We start from the raw sequence: 17,460 nt of genomic DNA on the forward strand, positions 1-17,460 counted from the left end.
CAAGCATTACAGGGCAGCACGAGCCGCCCTCGACACTGGATTGGAAACGTGGCCACCCAGTTCAGGCCTTCCTCCACCTCCTGACTACGGATTGCAGCTCCTTCTCTTCCCTGACCATGACGAGGTTTGGGTGATTAAATTCCACCAGCCATCAGCAGTTGTCAAGGAAAGATGTTTTCAGTGACTTAGAGTCAGTGTTTAAGCAACACAATTCAAGTTATCAGTCAATTTGGTGCTACCCTTCCCATGAGTCCTGACAGTCTTCCCAGCTGCGGCGACTCCTTAAGGATGTCTGTTCCTGCTCTCTCCCTATTTGGTCCTCGGGAACATGTCATCGTTCCCCAGGCTCAGCTCAGCTCCACTCGGCTGTCACCTCCCCTGTGAAGCTGTCTTTTTTAACACCCCCATGTCCTTCCCCAAGATTTGTCCCCCGGGAGAATCGGCACTCACTCCTCTGGGTCCCCTTAGCGAGCTGCTCACCCTTGGAACAAGGGAGCCCTGATCAGTCCCCTGCTTGCCCACTTTTAGTTCTTTCTTTGTAGCCATTCTCTTCTACGACCAGTGATCTTTAAGGTGGGATATCAAGTCACAGGAGCCTCTAACGTGTACCCTGACTCCCCGATGGCAAAGGTCCTGTATTGGCTTTAGTCGTCTCTGGCTGAGCGACACCCTACTCCAAGGCACCAGTGTGGGAACAGCCGTTTATATTGATCTCTCCTGGTTCTCAGCTGGACGGGCCCCTCCAAGGGTCTCCCATGCTATTGCGTTCCGATGGTCGTCTCCATGCTGGACTGGATGGATGCTCAGATGGCTCCTGACCCGCCTGTCTGGCGCCTGGCGCCCCTCAGCCTCCTTGTCTCCCCACTGGGGGAAAGCACCCCCGGGCTTCTCCGCGTGCCTCGGGCTTCTCACAGCATGGCCGCCGCAGCAGGAGGCGGGCGGAAACTGGCTTCCAAAGGCGGGACGCAGAGCTGCCTGGCCGTCCCAGCCTCTGCCCAGACTTGGCAGTGTCCCTTCTGTCGTGTCAAGTTCATGGAGGTCAAGTTCATGAACTGGTCAAGTTCATGGAGGTGGAGAAATAGATTCTCCTCCGAATGGGGGATGTCCAGGACCCACGGCACTGAGCGTGGGGGTGGGGGGTATTAGAGAGTGTGTTCTGCTCCAACACCTGTGCAGAGCTACCTGGGTGCTGGGCACGGAGCTAAAGCCACTGCTCTTGTCCTCACTGCATCTTCCCAGGGACTCTCTGAGATCATTGCTATCATTATTTCCATTTTACAGGGCTGGAGAATGAAGCCCAGAGAAGCTAAATAAGTGCCTAAGGTGTCACGGCTGGTAGACGGCCAATTCTCATTAGATCACCCCCGAGCTCACAGCCTTCACCACGGAGTACCTGGCGTCCTGGCCAGGGGAGCTAAATAAACGTTTGACTTTAATACCTCCTTTCTTGGGTTAACTAACACAGGTCTTTTGGAGCTCCTGAAATATGTATCTTAAAAAAAAACCCTCCCCCCAAAATAGTGGAGAAGAATGGAAGGCTGGGATGGAGAACTGTACAGGGGAGGCCCGTGAGTTTGCTGCTTAGTGTTTAGCCGGGGACCACATCTCCTCGGCTCCTGTCTGTAGCCTTGTCTCCTGCACCGGGGATTCTGCAGTGCCAGGCAGATAGGCCTCCAGGAGATTTCTTGTTCTCTTCCCAGTGGCTACGTTGTCCAGGACTTCCTGACTTTGGTCCTAAATTACATCCATCCAAAACTTTGGGCATCTTTTCACCTTTCGGTCTCAGATGTATTTGGATGCGACCAAAGGTTTTCCTGACATCAACTCTTCTCTCTTCCTATATCCTATTTTGGGGGACAGTGGGGTACATGGGAGGCAGAACGGCCTCTGTGGAGTCCCCAACCATACACGTCAGACCTCACTTCCAATTTCTCTGCACATTCGCATCACCAAATATTATGCTATCCTCATGAACTAGCATTGTGGGTCAGGTTCTCCAATTGCTGCTCTGGCTTGTAAGAAGGACTCCCTGGGGTGCTTGGTTTTACCTCTTACCAGGTAATAAAACACAGCATCTTAGCATTTAGGCACGATCATATTAATAGGACTTGTCAAATTATTTCAGGAGTTGTGTTGCAACCCAGCAGTGGAAGAACATAAAATAGGAGATGCCTACATGATGGGAGACTGCATGGCTAGAGAAATGACTTGGGTAACATGGGAAAATACTTATGATGCATTCAAGTCTGAAGACAAGATAGGATGTACAGTGTATAAGAAATTCTAAGAGGAAGTACTTTATAATGCTGACTGCTTTTCAGTGCTTTGATTAGCGGTGGTTGTTCATTGAATATTTTTTCTATGTTTTAAATTTCTACAACGAATTACATGTACGGCAATGAACTCAGATGCTAAAGGAAGTCACAGTCTTCCTTATTCTTTGTGACCCTGTGGAAGGCCGTAATTATGAAAAGTCCGTCCTTGTGGACAGTGAGCAGGAGATCAGGTGTGCAGTGGGAAGCTTCCCAAGGAGCGGGTGAGTGAAGTCAGCTAGGGGCGCCCCCAGCGGGCAGTTCTGCTGTGGAGAGAGAAGGAGGGCTACTTTAACACTGCCCTCTCCCTCACAGCTGCCCCCCTGCCTGAGTTCCAAGGGGGTGAGCGTCCCGCTGCTGCGGCAGAGGTGCCCCGGCCACATCTGCAGCCCTGCCAACACTCGCCCTGTGTCTCGGCCGTGTTCTCTCTCAGCTTGTGGCTTTTTTAATGACCAGCCAGCCACGAAGCCGAGCCCTAGCAATGAGACTTTGATAGCACCCGAGGACAGGCCTGCTTGGACTCACTCAGAGCTGGTTCGTAATGACTTCTGGGTACCTTGGGAGGCAGCCACACGGACAGCTCTGCTGGGAGCGAGCCTCTGATCTCAGGATGCCAAAATCCGTGCTTCGCGCTTCCCCAAGATTCCATGGTATTTATACTTTTTAATTGCTGCAAATCCAACTGAAGTCACACTCCCTGAGTCCAAGGCAGTGGTGGCTCACACGTATCATGCAGGAAAATAATGACCCACGTTTCCGAGGAGTCTGGTCATGCAGACGTATTGAGGGTAGTGTTTATTGGGCATCTCCTGTGTGCCAGACATTGAGCTGGGCCCTTCTGAGGAGGGCTGGTGCCCACCCCACCCAGCGACCAAGTGGATTTGATCATGCTCGCCTTTGAAGAGGAAACAGGCCTCGCGTGAGCAGAACAGTCATCCAGCCTGGGGATGCCTCTCCGATGAGGAGTACACACGGATGGTGCTCTTAGTCATCGCGAAGCAGTCCAGTATGGGGCGAGACCATGGCTTTGGGAGTCGGAGGGATGGGGTTCTGAATGCGGGGCAATGTCAACCCAAGGTGGGGGGTCTCATGGGGTGACTTGGGAAGGGACTGTGAGCACCGAGCAGGGAGACAGTGCGGCACCGATTCCCAGGCAGAGTGCCTGGCCTGGAGACTATCTTGTTGTTTCTCCTCTTCCATTCTCATAACTACACACTGACTTCGAGTGCGACAGTGTTTCAGGGAAGTCTCGTTATGTTTTGCTTAGCAGAATGCGTGGGGGCCGTGGTCAGCATGGACTGGAAACCGAGAGGGGAACCTATACGTTCCCAACTCCCTGTCTCGGAAGGTCGTACACCCTCGGTCAGGGTTTTCAAGGAGGGTCTCGGCTCTGCCCGCCACACCTGTTGCTCAGAGGGTTCCCGCCACGCGGGGAAGCACGAACTCCATGCCGCTGAAGCTCTCCCAGCTCCCCAGTTGTAGTTTATTATGTTTCGTTCACCGTCAAAACTCATTCCAAAACAACCAAACATGAAAGACAAGTCCCCTGATGCAAGAAAAAAATACTTTTTCTTTTTGTTGTCATAGATACTTTGATTGAACCTGTGCTCCTAGGTGATGATAGACCATCGCAGTGTGATCGTGCTACACGGGACACGTAGCAGGGCCCGCGGGCACCCTGGTGACAGAGCGTCTTCCACTACCTTGAGGGTAGAGAGTATTAAGTTTAATCTCGGCGATAAAACTGCCTCATAAAACTTTATAGGTCACAACTGCATTGTCCAACACCAAGGTCAAGATAAAATAAACCACCGGATGAAAGGCAGGTCTGCCATTCTTTACCCAAATTCCACAGGGCCAGGGATCCGGGGTTCCTGACACACATTCTGGGTGTTAGAAAAGTATTATTGTGCACATATGGAATACCATGTAACATCCCCCGTGTGGTCTGGGGCAATGCCTGGTCACCAAACACGCCAACATTTCTGCATGAAACGTGTGGGCACTCACACTGCGTGGATAAATAAAGAGCATGCACAACTTCACCTCATTACGGGTCCAGTTTTGCTGCACATCAGTTACAAAAATCTTTCAGTATGTTGAAGCCTTTTGACGTTAGAATTATGGATATGGGATCATGAACCTTCTTTAAGGACTAGCCTTCAAACCCGGGGGTTTTGAAAGAGATTTAATAATATGGGGAGATGCTCATGATATAAAAGAGTATTATTGGATGAGTGACTGGAAACAGTAGGAGTTTTAAAAGTCCCGAAATTTAAAATTATTACGCAAAGATAGAGAAAAGTGACTTAGAACCTGTATGGTTTCCTGTTAGACCTTTCCGGCGCATTTCTCAGTGGACGCCTTGGGGGGCGCTTGCTCTGCCCCGGGGCCCCAGTCAGGAGGCAGCCTGGCGCGTGCAGGGCACCTGCCTCCTGGAAAGGCCCAGAAGCGGGCTCTTCCAGAACCCTCAGAACTGCAGCACCACGGTTCTTACTGGGTCTGTCCGGAGTGCTGGAGAGAGGCCGGAATCCAAGCCCCGCCTCCTTACCAGCCCTAGGGGTTAATGGGCCTGTGCACAGCTCCACCTGCCTGCTCTTGCACCCCCTGCACCGGAGGAGCGAGGAGCAGAGCGAGGCTCCCGGGAGTTCAGGGGATCTTCAGGGTAATGCGAAAGGGCCTGCTGATTGCAGAGGCCATTTAGCACCGATGGCAGCGGGCTCCTTAGCTTTTGGGGAGCTTTCTCGCCTCTTTACAGAATGCTTAACAGACTGGCTTCACATACGGCTCACGCTCTTGGAAGCCCGGGCTGGATCTCATGCCTCTTTATAACGGGGGTGCCGAGTTCAGTGCTGACACAGCCCTGGTGCTGGGGCTGCTGCCTCCTTGTCGCGCTGGACACCGCCCCTGTGCCCAGGGCCCGCTTGTGAGACCCAGGCTTTGTGTGGGTGCCCTGTGCTGCCCCTCGGTCTCCCTCTGGGCCTGGGATCCCCTCCCCCAGGCAGCAGGCAGCCCCCGCCCCCGCTCCCCAGGCCAGATCCTGCTGTCCAGAGGGAGGGAGAAGCAACCTCTCCAGCACCCAGAGGGGTTAGGGAGGCAGCTTCCCAATATCCTCCAGCCCTAAAGTGACGGGGCGGGGCTGACCCCAGGTCAGCGGACTCAGGAACCCCTGTTCCATCACGCACGTGCCCTCTGCTTCCCTTCTCCCACCCAGGTGAGTAACAGACCTGTCCTTCCAGCCGGAAAAATAAAGCAAACCAACAGATAAGTAGATTGGATTTAAAATAAAATCAGGATACCAGTTTTTCTCAACCGAAAGGTCTTTTCATCATAAATATTTCTCACCACGTGGAGGTCTGCTTATACGTATTGCTGTACTCATGGCCATCAGGAACGGATGGATGTTCGGCCGGATCGCATACGCGCGTGGAAATCCTAAACCGACCAGCCACCGCTCTGAGGGTCCCCAGGGAGGAAGCCGAGTCCAGGGCCTCTGCGGGGGGGACCCGTGTGCGAACCTCCCTTCTTTTGGTTCTGCCTTCCCACGGGGTGCGGGCGAAGCGACAGAGGATGTTTCTGGTGGCCCTGGACCCTGCCCCCACCGCACACCCGTGCCTTGTGCACAAAAACCACGTGACCGTGACTGGGAAAGGTGTTCTCCGAACCCTGATGCAAACACCCTCAACCCTGCCCGCCCGGCTCGGCCTTGACACTGGACGTGACCTTCCCATGGGCCAGGGGAGGCTGCCCTGGCATCATTCCTTAGTTCACATTCCGGGACAGGGCGAGGTTCGGGCTCACGGCCACACAGCAGAGGTACTTACTGCTTGTTCATCGCTCTTGACACTGGGCACATGAGAGGGGTCTTCGGCTCAGCCTGTGGAGACAACAGCGGACCTGTTAGCGGGCCTCACACATCATGTTTTAATTCGGGCGAACAGGCTACTGTGGCTTCTCGTTAAAACGGGATACAGGTGTCGGCTCGGAGGAGAGGACAGGACGCGCGTCAATCCAGGTTGGTAATTGGTTTATTTCCGGAGCGGGGTGGGGGCGGGGACGTCTGCCCCGACAGGCTGTCCTCTTTCTGTCAGCAGTCATCCCGTCTGCCCCGGGGAGCGGAGCGGGCGCGTCCGGGGCCTGGCGGTCCCTGGCGTGCGAGCGCACGCGCCTCCCCTGGGCACCCCGGGCACGTTGGCCTCGGCGCGGCTGGCTCTGCTCTGGGGCATCTGCGGGCGTGTGGGGGAAGGAATGCTTTGCTTTCTACAGTGTAACTTTGACATGAAATATTTATCGGGAGTTACATGTATATACTGGTTCCCGTAGGATGCAGCGTTTTATTTGGGGCTTGTAGTCACCTACACAGGGGAGGTCGTTAGCCCCGTTTCCTGAGTGTTGGTCCATCTGCTGCAGAGACCCTGGGAGTAGTCAGCAAGGGTGTTACATCAACTGTCCTATTTTATCGACACAGAGACCCTGGGAGGTATAACGGATATTGCCACCTGTATCAGTTGGGGTTCAGGCCAACCACAGGTGACACCCCCAAATTAGGTAATTTGAGAAGTGTAATGAGCCCATGTAAAAGGTGCGGACAGGGTGAAGGGAACCCCAAAGGACAGTGAAGGGCCTGCTGGTGCTGCTACCACGCCCGGGCCTGGAGGGGTATGTGGGTGCAGCTGGTGGGGCCCAGAGACAGACAGGCTGGTGGGGAGAGGGCGGTGGCTTCAGCGGCGGGACCCGCAGGGGAGGAGCTGCGGTGGGCAGTTGGGCGGGACAAAAATCCCTCTTCACGCTCCCCCTGCCCTGAGTCTCCTGCTGCTGTCCCCTGTTAGCTAAACTCAACAGGCAGCCAGGGGTAGGAAGTCACGGGCGTGGTTTCTACCCGTCAGCCTCCTGGGCTCCCAGCTGAGGGCAGTGGGGTACAGAGCGGACCTCGCAGTCAAAGAGAAGGAAGCCCATGGAGGTTGAACTACGCGCCCAAGAACAGCCATCTGCAACAGGAACCCAGATTCACCGGATTCAGAAACTCCATTTCTTAGCCAGTCACCGTATTGCACCCCACTGAGCTTCAGGCATCTCCAGTTTATTCTGCCATCCGTCTATCCATGCGTCCATGCATCCAGATGCTGCCTACTGAACACTTGCTTTGTGCAAATGTTGTGCCCAATAAAACACAGTCCCTGCCCTTACGGCACTCCCGAAACTCAGTGTAACACAGTCTCTGCATCCCTCCACGGCGGCTGCACTCAACCTTCTTTGTAAAAACCGATCTGTATAAACCAAGACAAAATGAATCCCAGCTCTGCCTCTGAGAGCCAGGGGAGTCTTTCCAGAGGAAATAGTACTTGAGTTGGTTCTTGCAGAGTAAGTCTGTATCTTTTGGGCTTAGAGTTAGGGAAGGAGTCTGGACAAATGGAACAAACACCACGTGCAAAGGTGTGAAGGTGTTTGAAAGCACAGTGTGCCTGAGGGGCCGTGCACGGCTTGGTGGGGCCACAGAGGACAGCAGCCTGGGTGTCGGTGGGAAAGGGAAAGGAATTGGGGAAGGTCCATTGGATTCCCCTTGTCAAAGGCCATGCGTGCCGAGGGGTGGTGGGATTTGGACTTGAACTGTGTGACCTAGGACCAGGAACGTCAGGAGAGTTATTAAGGAACCAGGACTAAGCTCCAGGCCCTCAGACATGCTGCACATTACCCCACGGTCACATCCTCCGTCGTGTGCCCCTAGGTCGGTGAATGACGCAGGAAAAGGGAGGCAGCTGTGGGGTTCTCGGGACGGCGTGTGCAGCATCCAGTTCACGGCCTCCTTGGGAACCTGTCCCTCCGTGGTGGTGGAGAGGAGGACCTGAGCCTCAGTCAATACACCACGAATAAGGCCCGTCAAATCCTGGACCGAAAGTTGAGGGACTCTGTTCAATGCCGCTGCTGTCACCAACTAGCTGTGTGACTTCTTGGGAACGCTTGGTCTCCCCTCATTTATAAAGGGCGGCATCCATCTTTCTTTTACGGTGTTAAGTGTGAAATAAGCTGACGCACATGGAAATGTCTTACAGACTGTAAAGTGATACAGAAATAGGGGTCTATAACTCCGTGTTCAACAAAGTGAAGTTCGCAGCTTCAACACCAGTCCCGGCACATTCGGGTGTCTAGGGTTACTGACGGGGGTCTCTGGATATTGATATTTAGACGGGTTACATTACTAGCTTATGGGGACACGGGACAAATTTGCATTTCCCTTCCTCACTTTGGGAGCCTCCATCAGTTACGTGTCCCACAGTCCCTCCCTTCCTTGGACAGCGTTAAGCGGCGGTGCGGAAGCAGCTTCCATTGGGGTGAAGTAAGTCTGTCCCCACAGAGGGCCCCCCATATGCTTGGCTCTCGGCCAGCTCTTGTGTCCAGAGCCAAGGCACCACAAGGGGTGGCAGGGTCCCCTCGAAGGCTGACTGCCTCGGGTCAGAGGCCTGGGGAGGTGGCGGGGGCAGCTGCTTTCTGGCCCTGTCCCTGTCCCTGCTGGCCGCCGGGTGGCCTTGTACAAGGCATCCGAATGCCCTGGGCCTCGGTTTTTCATCTGGAAAACGAGCTAGTTGGTCCCAGTAGGTCTCTTCCAGCTGAAAGATTCCATAGGAAGCTTCCATTTATGAAAAACCTCAATCTATTCATATTTGGTGACAAAAATGATCTTAAAAAGTTGGAAATTGCCCTGGCTGGCATAGCTCAGTGGATTGAGCATGGGCTGCGAACCAAAGTGTCGCAGGTTCGATTCCCAGTCAGGGCACATGCCTGAGTTGCAGGCCACGGCCCCCAGCAACCGCACATTGATGTTTCTCTCTCTCTCTCTTTCTCCCTCCCTTCCCTCTCTAAAAATAAATAAATAAAATCTTTAAAAAAAGTTGGAAATGTGTTATGTTTCTTCTTATTGTTTTCTCTAATTTCCTTACAGAGTGTAAATGCTGAAGCTTGCCAAGCACTGGCACAGAGGACAGGGGGTGGGGGTGGGGGTGGAAGGGGGTGGATGGGGGCGGGGGTGTGGGGTGTGTGGTGGGAGGGGGTCTCTCACTGAAACCTTTGTGAATCGTTTGATCTGGAACATGAGTGCTTAAGCAGCTTGTAGCTTGAAATGTTAACAAAAGTTATAAAAAGATATTTTACCCATAGCTTGTGAGAGATGGGAGAAGTTCATTATACAAAAAGAATTTTAAAACGTCCTCTCGAGAGCCCAAAGTTCTCTGGCATCGAAAACGTAGAGTTGGGGGGCGGGTCTGAGGGACCCACGTCAGAGAGGGAGTCGGCCCAGCGGTGTCGCGGGCGTGACAGAATGGGTGACACTGCCCAAGCCCATAGCCCTCTGCTCAGCGCTGAATGTCTAAGACTCTCCTGAGAGCCCTGTGGTCCCCCTTATCTGATCCCCGCCCTCCGGCAGAGGACGCGGTGAGGAGGAGGAGTGGGGAGTCAGACAGAGTTCTGTGTCTGTAGGTGTTACGCAGGTAACGTGCTGCAGGACAGGTGAGGCCCTTCCCTTCCTGCCATGTGCTCTTGCCCCAGAGGATGGAAGGAACGTCGAATGCCCGTGACGCGTCCCCTGGCCCCTGCCACAGCAACCTCATAGGTTCCCTGCTGTCATTCTTGTTTTCTACAAAAGCAAACCGACGTGCCATCGCCTGTGGAATAAGCTGGTACTGCAAACCACGGGCCCGGGCACGCTTCTGTCATGTGTTTGGGCAACTATCTACCTGCCCTGAGCCTTGGTTTGCTTATCTGCACAATGGGGGCAACACAACAGCTACCTGCAGGCTGCTCCTGAGGATGACGTGAGCACCTACGTTATCTGAGACCCAGAGGAATAGCAATTAATGTGGACTCGACCTTTAAGATTAGTGTAGGGCCCTGTACCCCTCTTGGGTTTTAGTTTGCAGAAACGATAAGCCCTTCTCCGCTGTATGTACCGCCGGTGGGGGAGGCATGTCTGCCCTTCAGAATTCCCTGGGGGGCTTTGAAAAGCTGCGGTGTCCCAGAAAGTTTGACCCCGTTGTTGTGGGGCGGAGCGTTGATACTTCTGTGACGCCCCAGGCATTTTAACGGCCAGGAGAGCGTCAGCCCTGGTCGGTCGTCCCCATCCCTGCGGTTCCACTCCTGGACCGTGTTTTCTCATTCCTGGGGAGAGGACCAAATGACCGCGAAGCTCATCCTGAATGGAAATTCAGGGACTGCCACTGCTCATAAAGAACCCTCCACGCATGTACAGTTATTTCCGAGCGAATTTGCAGTGAAATGTTTAAAGAAAACCCACGCAACCCAGACATTTCTGGCATGGATGGGAGTGGGAACACCTAACCTCACCGGGCAGCCGTTTCTGCCCATCACGTCTACTGGCTGCTGGTGAGTGGAACCCAGGCGTGCACGCCTGTTGTCCACGGTGGCCTTTGTCCACGTATCCTGCCAACACTCACCGAGGGTCTGCTGTGTGCAGGGCCCTGTCCGGACGTGAGGATGTGGAGACTGCAGAGCAGCGCTCTGCCCTCACAGCCCTTGAGCGTCCCCCCCCCCCCCAGAGCTGTAAACGATTGTAAGGAGCGAGCTTCAGTAACGGCGGGACAGAAGGTGCTGTTGGCGCGCAGTCTTACCGAGAGGTTCCTGCCCAACCCCCACCCCCCCCAGAGGGGACCCACGTGTCTCCCTGTGGGGCCAGGGGAGGACATTCCTCCCAGCTCCTCTACCAAGCTCCTTGGAAGTAACCGGGCCCCGAGCTGGGCCACGGTCAGGGGAGGGGTTGGGATTCCAGGCCGAGGGGCCCCCAGACCTGCAGGTCTGTCTCCAGGGAGCTTCGTTCGGGGTTGAGACGTCCACAGTCAAAGGGCTCTGTGGGGCACTTTCTGTCCTGGCCTTGGCTCAGGGACCCCGGGAGGCTGCGGTGCCCCAGTCACAGGGGAAAAATCTCGCCATGGTTTGCACGTTCACTCTCTGGAGGAACCGGGGCATTCATTTCAGCTTCTCTTTCTAATTCGCCATGGAAATAGAACATAAGGGTGGCTTTTGCTGTTGAAGTGACACTCAGGTGCCATCTGTCAGTCCCAGCGGGGCACTGGGTGCGGACGGTGCTAATCTGCCCAGCCCTGGCTCTGCCCTGGGGACCACGGTCCAAGCCCTCGGGGGCCTCAAGAAGAGGCTGAGCCCTGCCTGCAGGGGCCCGAGGTCGGAGAGGGGCTGGGCCAGAGGAGCCCCCGGGCCCTGGCGAGTCCACAGGGGGAGGCCCCCTTTTTCCAGATGCCGGTTTATTTCCCCGGCGAAGGAGAGTGCCAACTGGGTCGCAACTCAGGCACCACCTGCAAATCGAATCGTAAACGCCAGCTGGGGCACAAGCTGCCTGACTGTGTACTGGGTTCTCTAGCACAGGCCAGGGAGCTGGAAGATGCTCATAATTAACTTTGTTTGATTTAGACATTTATACTTTCATTTTAGTAATCAAGTTCCCACGGGATTTCCAGACCCCTAAGGAGCTGGAGCGTGTGGGGCATCCAAAATGAACCCCAGTTTGAGAAACACCGCTCTGTCCTACGTTGCCTCCCTGTAAGGCTCACTACTCCCCTCCAGGAAGAAGGGGGGCTGTGGGAAAGAGGTGCACAGCACAGCTGGGTTCCCGACAGTAAAGGGGTTCCTGCCCCAGCCACTCATTTTGGCCAAACAATCCCACTGTTTGGAAGGGATGGTCCCATTGATTATGTTTGATGAACTCCCTGAGCACTTTGGGGGGTGGAAAGGCATTTTGTTAAGACAATGGATTGGATGGTCAAAGCCCATAAATATTTCAGAAAACGAAAATAAAGGAAACGCGGCTCTTCAGATTGGGAGCATCCTTCAGATTTCCAAAGAATGTGCATTGAACTTGGGCATGCAGCCAGGACTGTTTCTGAGCTCAAAACCCGCCTGGGGTCTCAGCAAATGTGCTGGGAGCAAAAGATGTGTTTTATAAATAGATCGCATGTGGGTGCGGATCTTAATCCGAAGATAATTAGCACCCTTATGGTATGAGCAGGTTAAACAGGGGGGATGACCCTGGCGGCACGGTCCCCACTGTCCTGGGGAAGTCCCCTTCTCCAGCGGGGGTTCGCGGGTGCTAGCTACCGAGGGAGCCCACAGAGAGGCATTGGTTCATCCGCATTTCTGCCGCATTCCACCTGATCGGAAATTAATATTTCATGAAGGAAAAACAGTGCTTTTACAGTAAAGTAATATCGTTGTTCCCAAACATTCCTCACTCATTCCTTGAAGACAAAGCTTATAAAAATGCCAGCCTCCGTCTGTGTCAGGGTTTAAGCACCGTTCTTTTAATAACGATGATGCGCCCGAGTAGAGACGGGCGCGGACTGCTGCTGCTGGAGAGAACATGAAAGTCAGCCGGGAAGGTCAGATGCACTGTGCCGCTCCAACTGGGTCAAGGCTGGGGGAGAAGGGCCAAGTTAGGGCTTGATGCTCTTCCTCATTAAAACAGGAAAACAAGAAAAGGACTGAATATAAAATACACAAAGCATACGTCTGATTCTCTCTGCGCCCTCACAGCCAGGGTAGCCAGAGTGATGGATGTGATCTGGAGTGGAGGGAGGGAGTGATGTATGCATATTTGGGGAAGCAGGTTTGGGGTGTGGAGAAAGGGGGAGAGGGGGAGAGAGAGAGAGGTGGGGGGAATAGCACACATGAATCTTGAGTAAACATATTGAAACCCAGGTTTCTCTGGTGCAGCTGTTAATTAATTTGCTCACAATTTTATGTAATTTTCTTCTGTTTTCATATAAAAATGAGAAAGTTACATTTTAGAGATGCTCCTCCTTAGAAAAAGATATATGCTGATTGGATTTCTTATTCTATACCCTGGTCAGGGCAATCAGCTAAATTGAATTAAATATAACACTTAATTTTATTGGATTTCCAATAAGTGGAGGCATTTAAGTCAAATGGATTGTTATTATAGATTTTTTTTGGAGGAATAAGGGAGATTGCTCTCCTCATTTTTCTGCTATTATATATTGGCATACATATTTTTTAATAAAAATTTTTTTCAACTGTCTTGGTAACAAGTAAATTCCCTTAAGTATCTCTAAGCAAAGTGCATTCACTTTTATTTTTCAATTATTTTGAAAAGACGCTAATGAACTGATGCGTAGATAGTTTCGGAATTTATGACTCCTGGTGCTTCTTGTTTTCAAAAGCTGTCTCTGTTTCTGTTTTGCAGAAATGGTTCCCTTCCTTCTGGGGTACACATTTTTTTTCTCTATCCTTTAATTCCATTTTGTAGTCAAGAGTCTCTTTTTCCTCAGCTTCTCACATTGGCTCTTTCTGCTTCCTCATCTTCCTTTTACCTTCTTCCCTTTCTCCTTTCTCCCCTAACTTTCCTACCCCTCTTTCCTTTCTTGCTTTTTTTTTTTGTTCTCCTATCATTAAATTTGCTTTACTGTTCAGATGAAATGAGACTGTAGCAGAAAAGAGATGATCAAGAGCCTCATTATACGTTTCCCCTGTTATAAAGTTTACCTCTTTACCTCACCCCTCCTTTCAGCTGGAGGGGGGCACTGCCAGCCTGGAATCCCAGCTTCCCCTCTGGTGACGGAGGCCCCGTGGACCGACTCACGCCTGGGAGGCAGTGCTGAGCCCCAGTTCAGAAAAGGAAAGAAAGGAGGAGACAAAGTCTGACTCAGGGATTGAGATGTGCAGGTGCCACAACTCACAGGCCAGCCCCGCCTCCAGGGGCAAGGCCGACGGGGCAGGCCCAGGGGTGGAAGCACTGTCCTTCTTTAAACATTTACTAGGCGCCTGTTGTATACTAGGCATTTTCTCAGGAGCTGTTTTGGGATCAAAAAAGGGTCTCAAAAAAGTTTGAGAGAAACTTCAAACCCCAAGACAGGGAGTGAAAAGCCAGGTACTCTAACCAAGACTGGTCTAAGACTGGGCTAAGAATACTACTAATTAATACTACTAATAATAATGCCAGGAGCCTCTGTAGGACTTCCTGTTTAATTTAGATTCCACTGTAAGGCAGCCATCCAAGTGACTCAGATTTTTCAGTATTAAATAACTTCGTCATTTTGTTCAGTGCCAGTCCTCTTGAGCCCAATCTGTCTGGGGAACAAACGCACAGCATGGATTCGGATGAGCTCATCACCTAATTTGTACCTTCAAGTGCATTTAGAGCTTAATTCCTGGATTGAACGTCCCTCAAATAATTAACTCTTCCTTCGTCCTTTCTTTGATTCTTTTAACAACCCCCCAGCAAGGTGTGTGGGAGGCAGGTCTTTCAGTCCAGGAGTGCTGAAGCGTACAGCTGGAGTCTGAGTATCTCTAGTCCGAAAAATGGGATCCCAGCATCCTCCCGTGAACACCAAATGAGGTCATGGACGTGAAAGTATTTTGTGAACTCGGGGGTGTCACGCAGGTACAGTTCACCAGGTGCTCCCTGAACAGTTTCTCCGTGTCAGTGCCACGAAGAGCGCTGAGGGTACGTACGGAATTGGCGAGGAGTGTATTAAAGACATTTTTATCAACTGTCATGACATCTTAATATTTTCAGAGGATTGGTACATTTGGGGAGTTGTAAGATACTACCAAGGCTTTGCTAGATAAAAGATGAAAATAAATACAAAAATGATGAGGTTATCTTTCTGTAGGATCACCTCAAAATAGGACTTCTTTAGATCGAAATTCTTTAAAAGGGACAAAAGGCCAAAGAATCTCATGATGGTCTGTTTGGAGGTAAAGTAAACTGATGATACTTGTGCTAAAAATGATAAGAGATACTGTGGTTAACACTGTACTTAATACAGCTAGACTCTGGGATGTGGGACGTAGGGTTCATTTCCACAGTGGCTGCTCCCCACAGCTTGTTATTCGTGGTTTGTTATTTCTTTCTCTTTATTAATGCTCATACTGGACCATATACCCCGGTGTGTCTCAGTCTTACTGATAACTTACTTGGCAAAGTTACCAGAAATTTTGGTTCAATCTGTTCAAGATCTTAAACCTAATTGAGATTCAAGGAGCTACCTCTACTCAACAATTGAACCCCTTCGGCCATTCCGTCCCTTTCATGCCAGCGTGGGGCATGGGGAGCATAGCCCGGAGCAGCTCCGGAACTCAGGCCTTGGTAGGTCTTGGTAGGCCTCGGCGGGGGCCGGGGGGTGGGGTGGGCGTCGCTGCTCTGTGCAGCGGTGTTCACGAAGATGCACGTCTAGATCCCGCCATGCTACTGCTCGCTGTGTGACCTCGGCAACAAGCCTGCACGGCCACCCGCGATGCATTTCCCGAGGGTCTCTTCCTTGTCACACACTGCGTGTGCGTACAGACCCCGCGCTCACTCACTCTCACCCTCACAGCAAGCCACCAAACGGACCATGCGCCCCAGTTTCAAATTGGGCCAGCAGCTAGCTGAAGCCCGGAGAGGTTTCAGCCCCTGAGCCAAAGACACAAATGAAGTCACACATACTTTTGCATTCAGTTTCAACTGATCACAGAGCCTCCCCTCTTTCCGTTTCTCCATGACCTTTATCCTCTATTTGTCTGAGCCTCAGTTTCCACATCTTTTAAACGAGCCGATGCTGCTCTGCCAACACTGTTAAGTTGTTAAGATCATTGACTAAGAAGCTGCGTCCAAGGGTTCTCTCAATTCCCTGAGGCTGTGGGAACATCACTGCTCTCTACCGAGATTACTAAAATAAAATCTTCCTACGTTTGCCTGCACTCATCAGCTCCACGGTCGGTGGGGCCTATAAAGTACAGGCACTCCGATGACACTCCTTCTCTTTCCTGTCTCACTCGAGTTTGTCATTTGTTTGTTCTCGCCAAGAAGAGCCTGGCAGAGATGCCTCCTGGCATGCTTGGAGGTGAGCGTTTTACCCCAACTTTGCTCATCTCGGGCTCCTCGCCTGGCCTGCATGATTCGGAAATCACACCAAAGCAGAAAGAGAACCATCTCAATTCAGAAAAGTTAAAAAAATATATATTTATATATCCACAGGGACTCCAGGAGTTAACGTCTACTGTCAATGACCTACTTTGAGTCGAGGCTGCCTTTTTAAGGGGGCCGTCCTAATAAAGGTCAGAGGAGAAAGCCAGCAACCGGGCTGGCCTTTGGGTTTTTGTGGCCATCAGTCAGGGGGCCCCAGCTCCAGAGAGAGAAAATGGAAAGCATTTCGTCCTTTCATGTTTTATGCGTAGATGTCTAGAGTCTTCATTTCCAGCGGAATGAAGGGACCCCTAAACACTGAGTTAAAGCAGCTGGCTTTTTTAATGCTGGCGGAGGCTTTACAAGAAGCATAACTTTCCACATTAGAAAAACCCATTTGACTTGGGAGCCCCTCTTTCCTAATGACCGTTGCTGACGGCGAGGTGGCCGCTCAGAGGGAGCCGCCTACCCAGTTTACCTGAACAGCGTGGCGCGTGCAAGAGGCCCCAGGCTGCGGTGTCGGTCTCCTGCAGGGGCGGCCGTGGCGGCATCGCAGAGGTGCCACCGGGAGCTGCTCACCCGTCAGCTGTCGCCGGTGGGCTGAGTTATTCTCAAGGCGAAGCTGTGTCCTTCAGCAGGAGGCTCCTCCTAGGTCTGCTGTGGGTTTGGTTTCCTGTGCACTGCGGCCACAGACCTTCGCCGGTGTGGCCCGTGTTCGGGTGGGACTTCCTCCTCGCGCGTCCAAATGCAACGAAGCTGCAGGAGGCCGAGGGCTCCCAACCCCAGGGGTGTCCTTAAAGACACACGGTGTCCTCGCGGGGCAGTTTGCAATTTCCGGAACACCCTGACACAGACCGCTGAGTAATGCTCACACACAAAAGGTGGGCTTTGCCAGACTCATTTCCCAGGCACACGGAACGCTAATCACCTCGTGACCTGACGTTGCCAGTGGCTTCCTGAGCCCACCCAAGACACGTGGACCAGACCCATCCGGTGTTACGAGGAGAACGTGGGGACGCGGATGAGACACGCCCAGCTGTCGTTCCCGCTGCGTTCATTATTAGTGATGTGATCTCGGGCCAGTCTTGGTTTCCTCTTCAACCAATCTCCGCTCTGTGCTGGAGGGATAGTATATCTGTATTAGAGATATCCCAAGAAGTGAACCTCACGTGAATAAAGACAGGTTGCGATGTTCTGGGCGTCTGTCAGGAGCTCAGCATAATC

The 17,460-nt window shown here is 52.4% G+C and overlaps 1 protein-coding gene across 1 annotated transcript in view; it reads right to left on the minus strand.

Moving 5' to 3' along the window:
• CLNK (cytokine dependent hematopoietic cell linker) overlaps positions 1-16,829 on the minus strand; it is a 132,715-nt gene extending 115,886 nt beyond the window's left edge. Inside the window, exons 1-2 of the mRNA XM_045834710.1 lie at positions 16,715-16,829; positions 6,137-6,189 (exon numbers count right to left, since the gene is read on the minus strand). Of these exons, the coding sequence (XP_045690666.1) occupies positions 6,137-6,168 (32 nt within the window). The 5' untranslated portion in view covers positions 6,169-6,189; positions 16,715-16,829. The remainder of the gene's footprint in view (positions 1-6,136; positions 6,190-16,714) is intronic.
• Between the last annotated feature and the right edge of the window lie 631 nt (positions 16,830-17,460).

The sequence above is a fragment of the Phyllostomus hastatus genome, unplaced genomic scaffold (assembly GCF_019186645.2).
Source record: "Phyllostomus hastatus isolate PE091 unplaced genomic scaffold, TTU_PhHast_1.1 phas_contig_196, whole genome shotgun sequence".
NCBI lineage: Eukaryota > Metazoa > Chordata > Mammalia > Chiroptera > Phyllostomidae > Phyllostomus > Phyllostomus hastatus.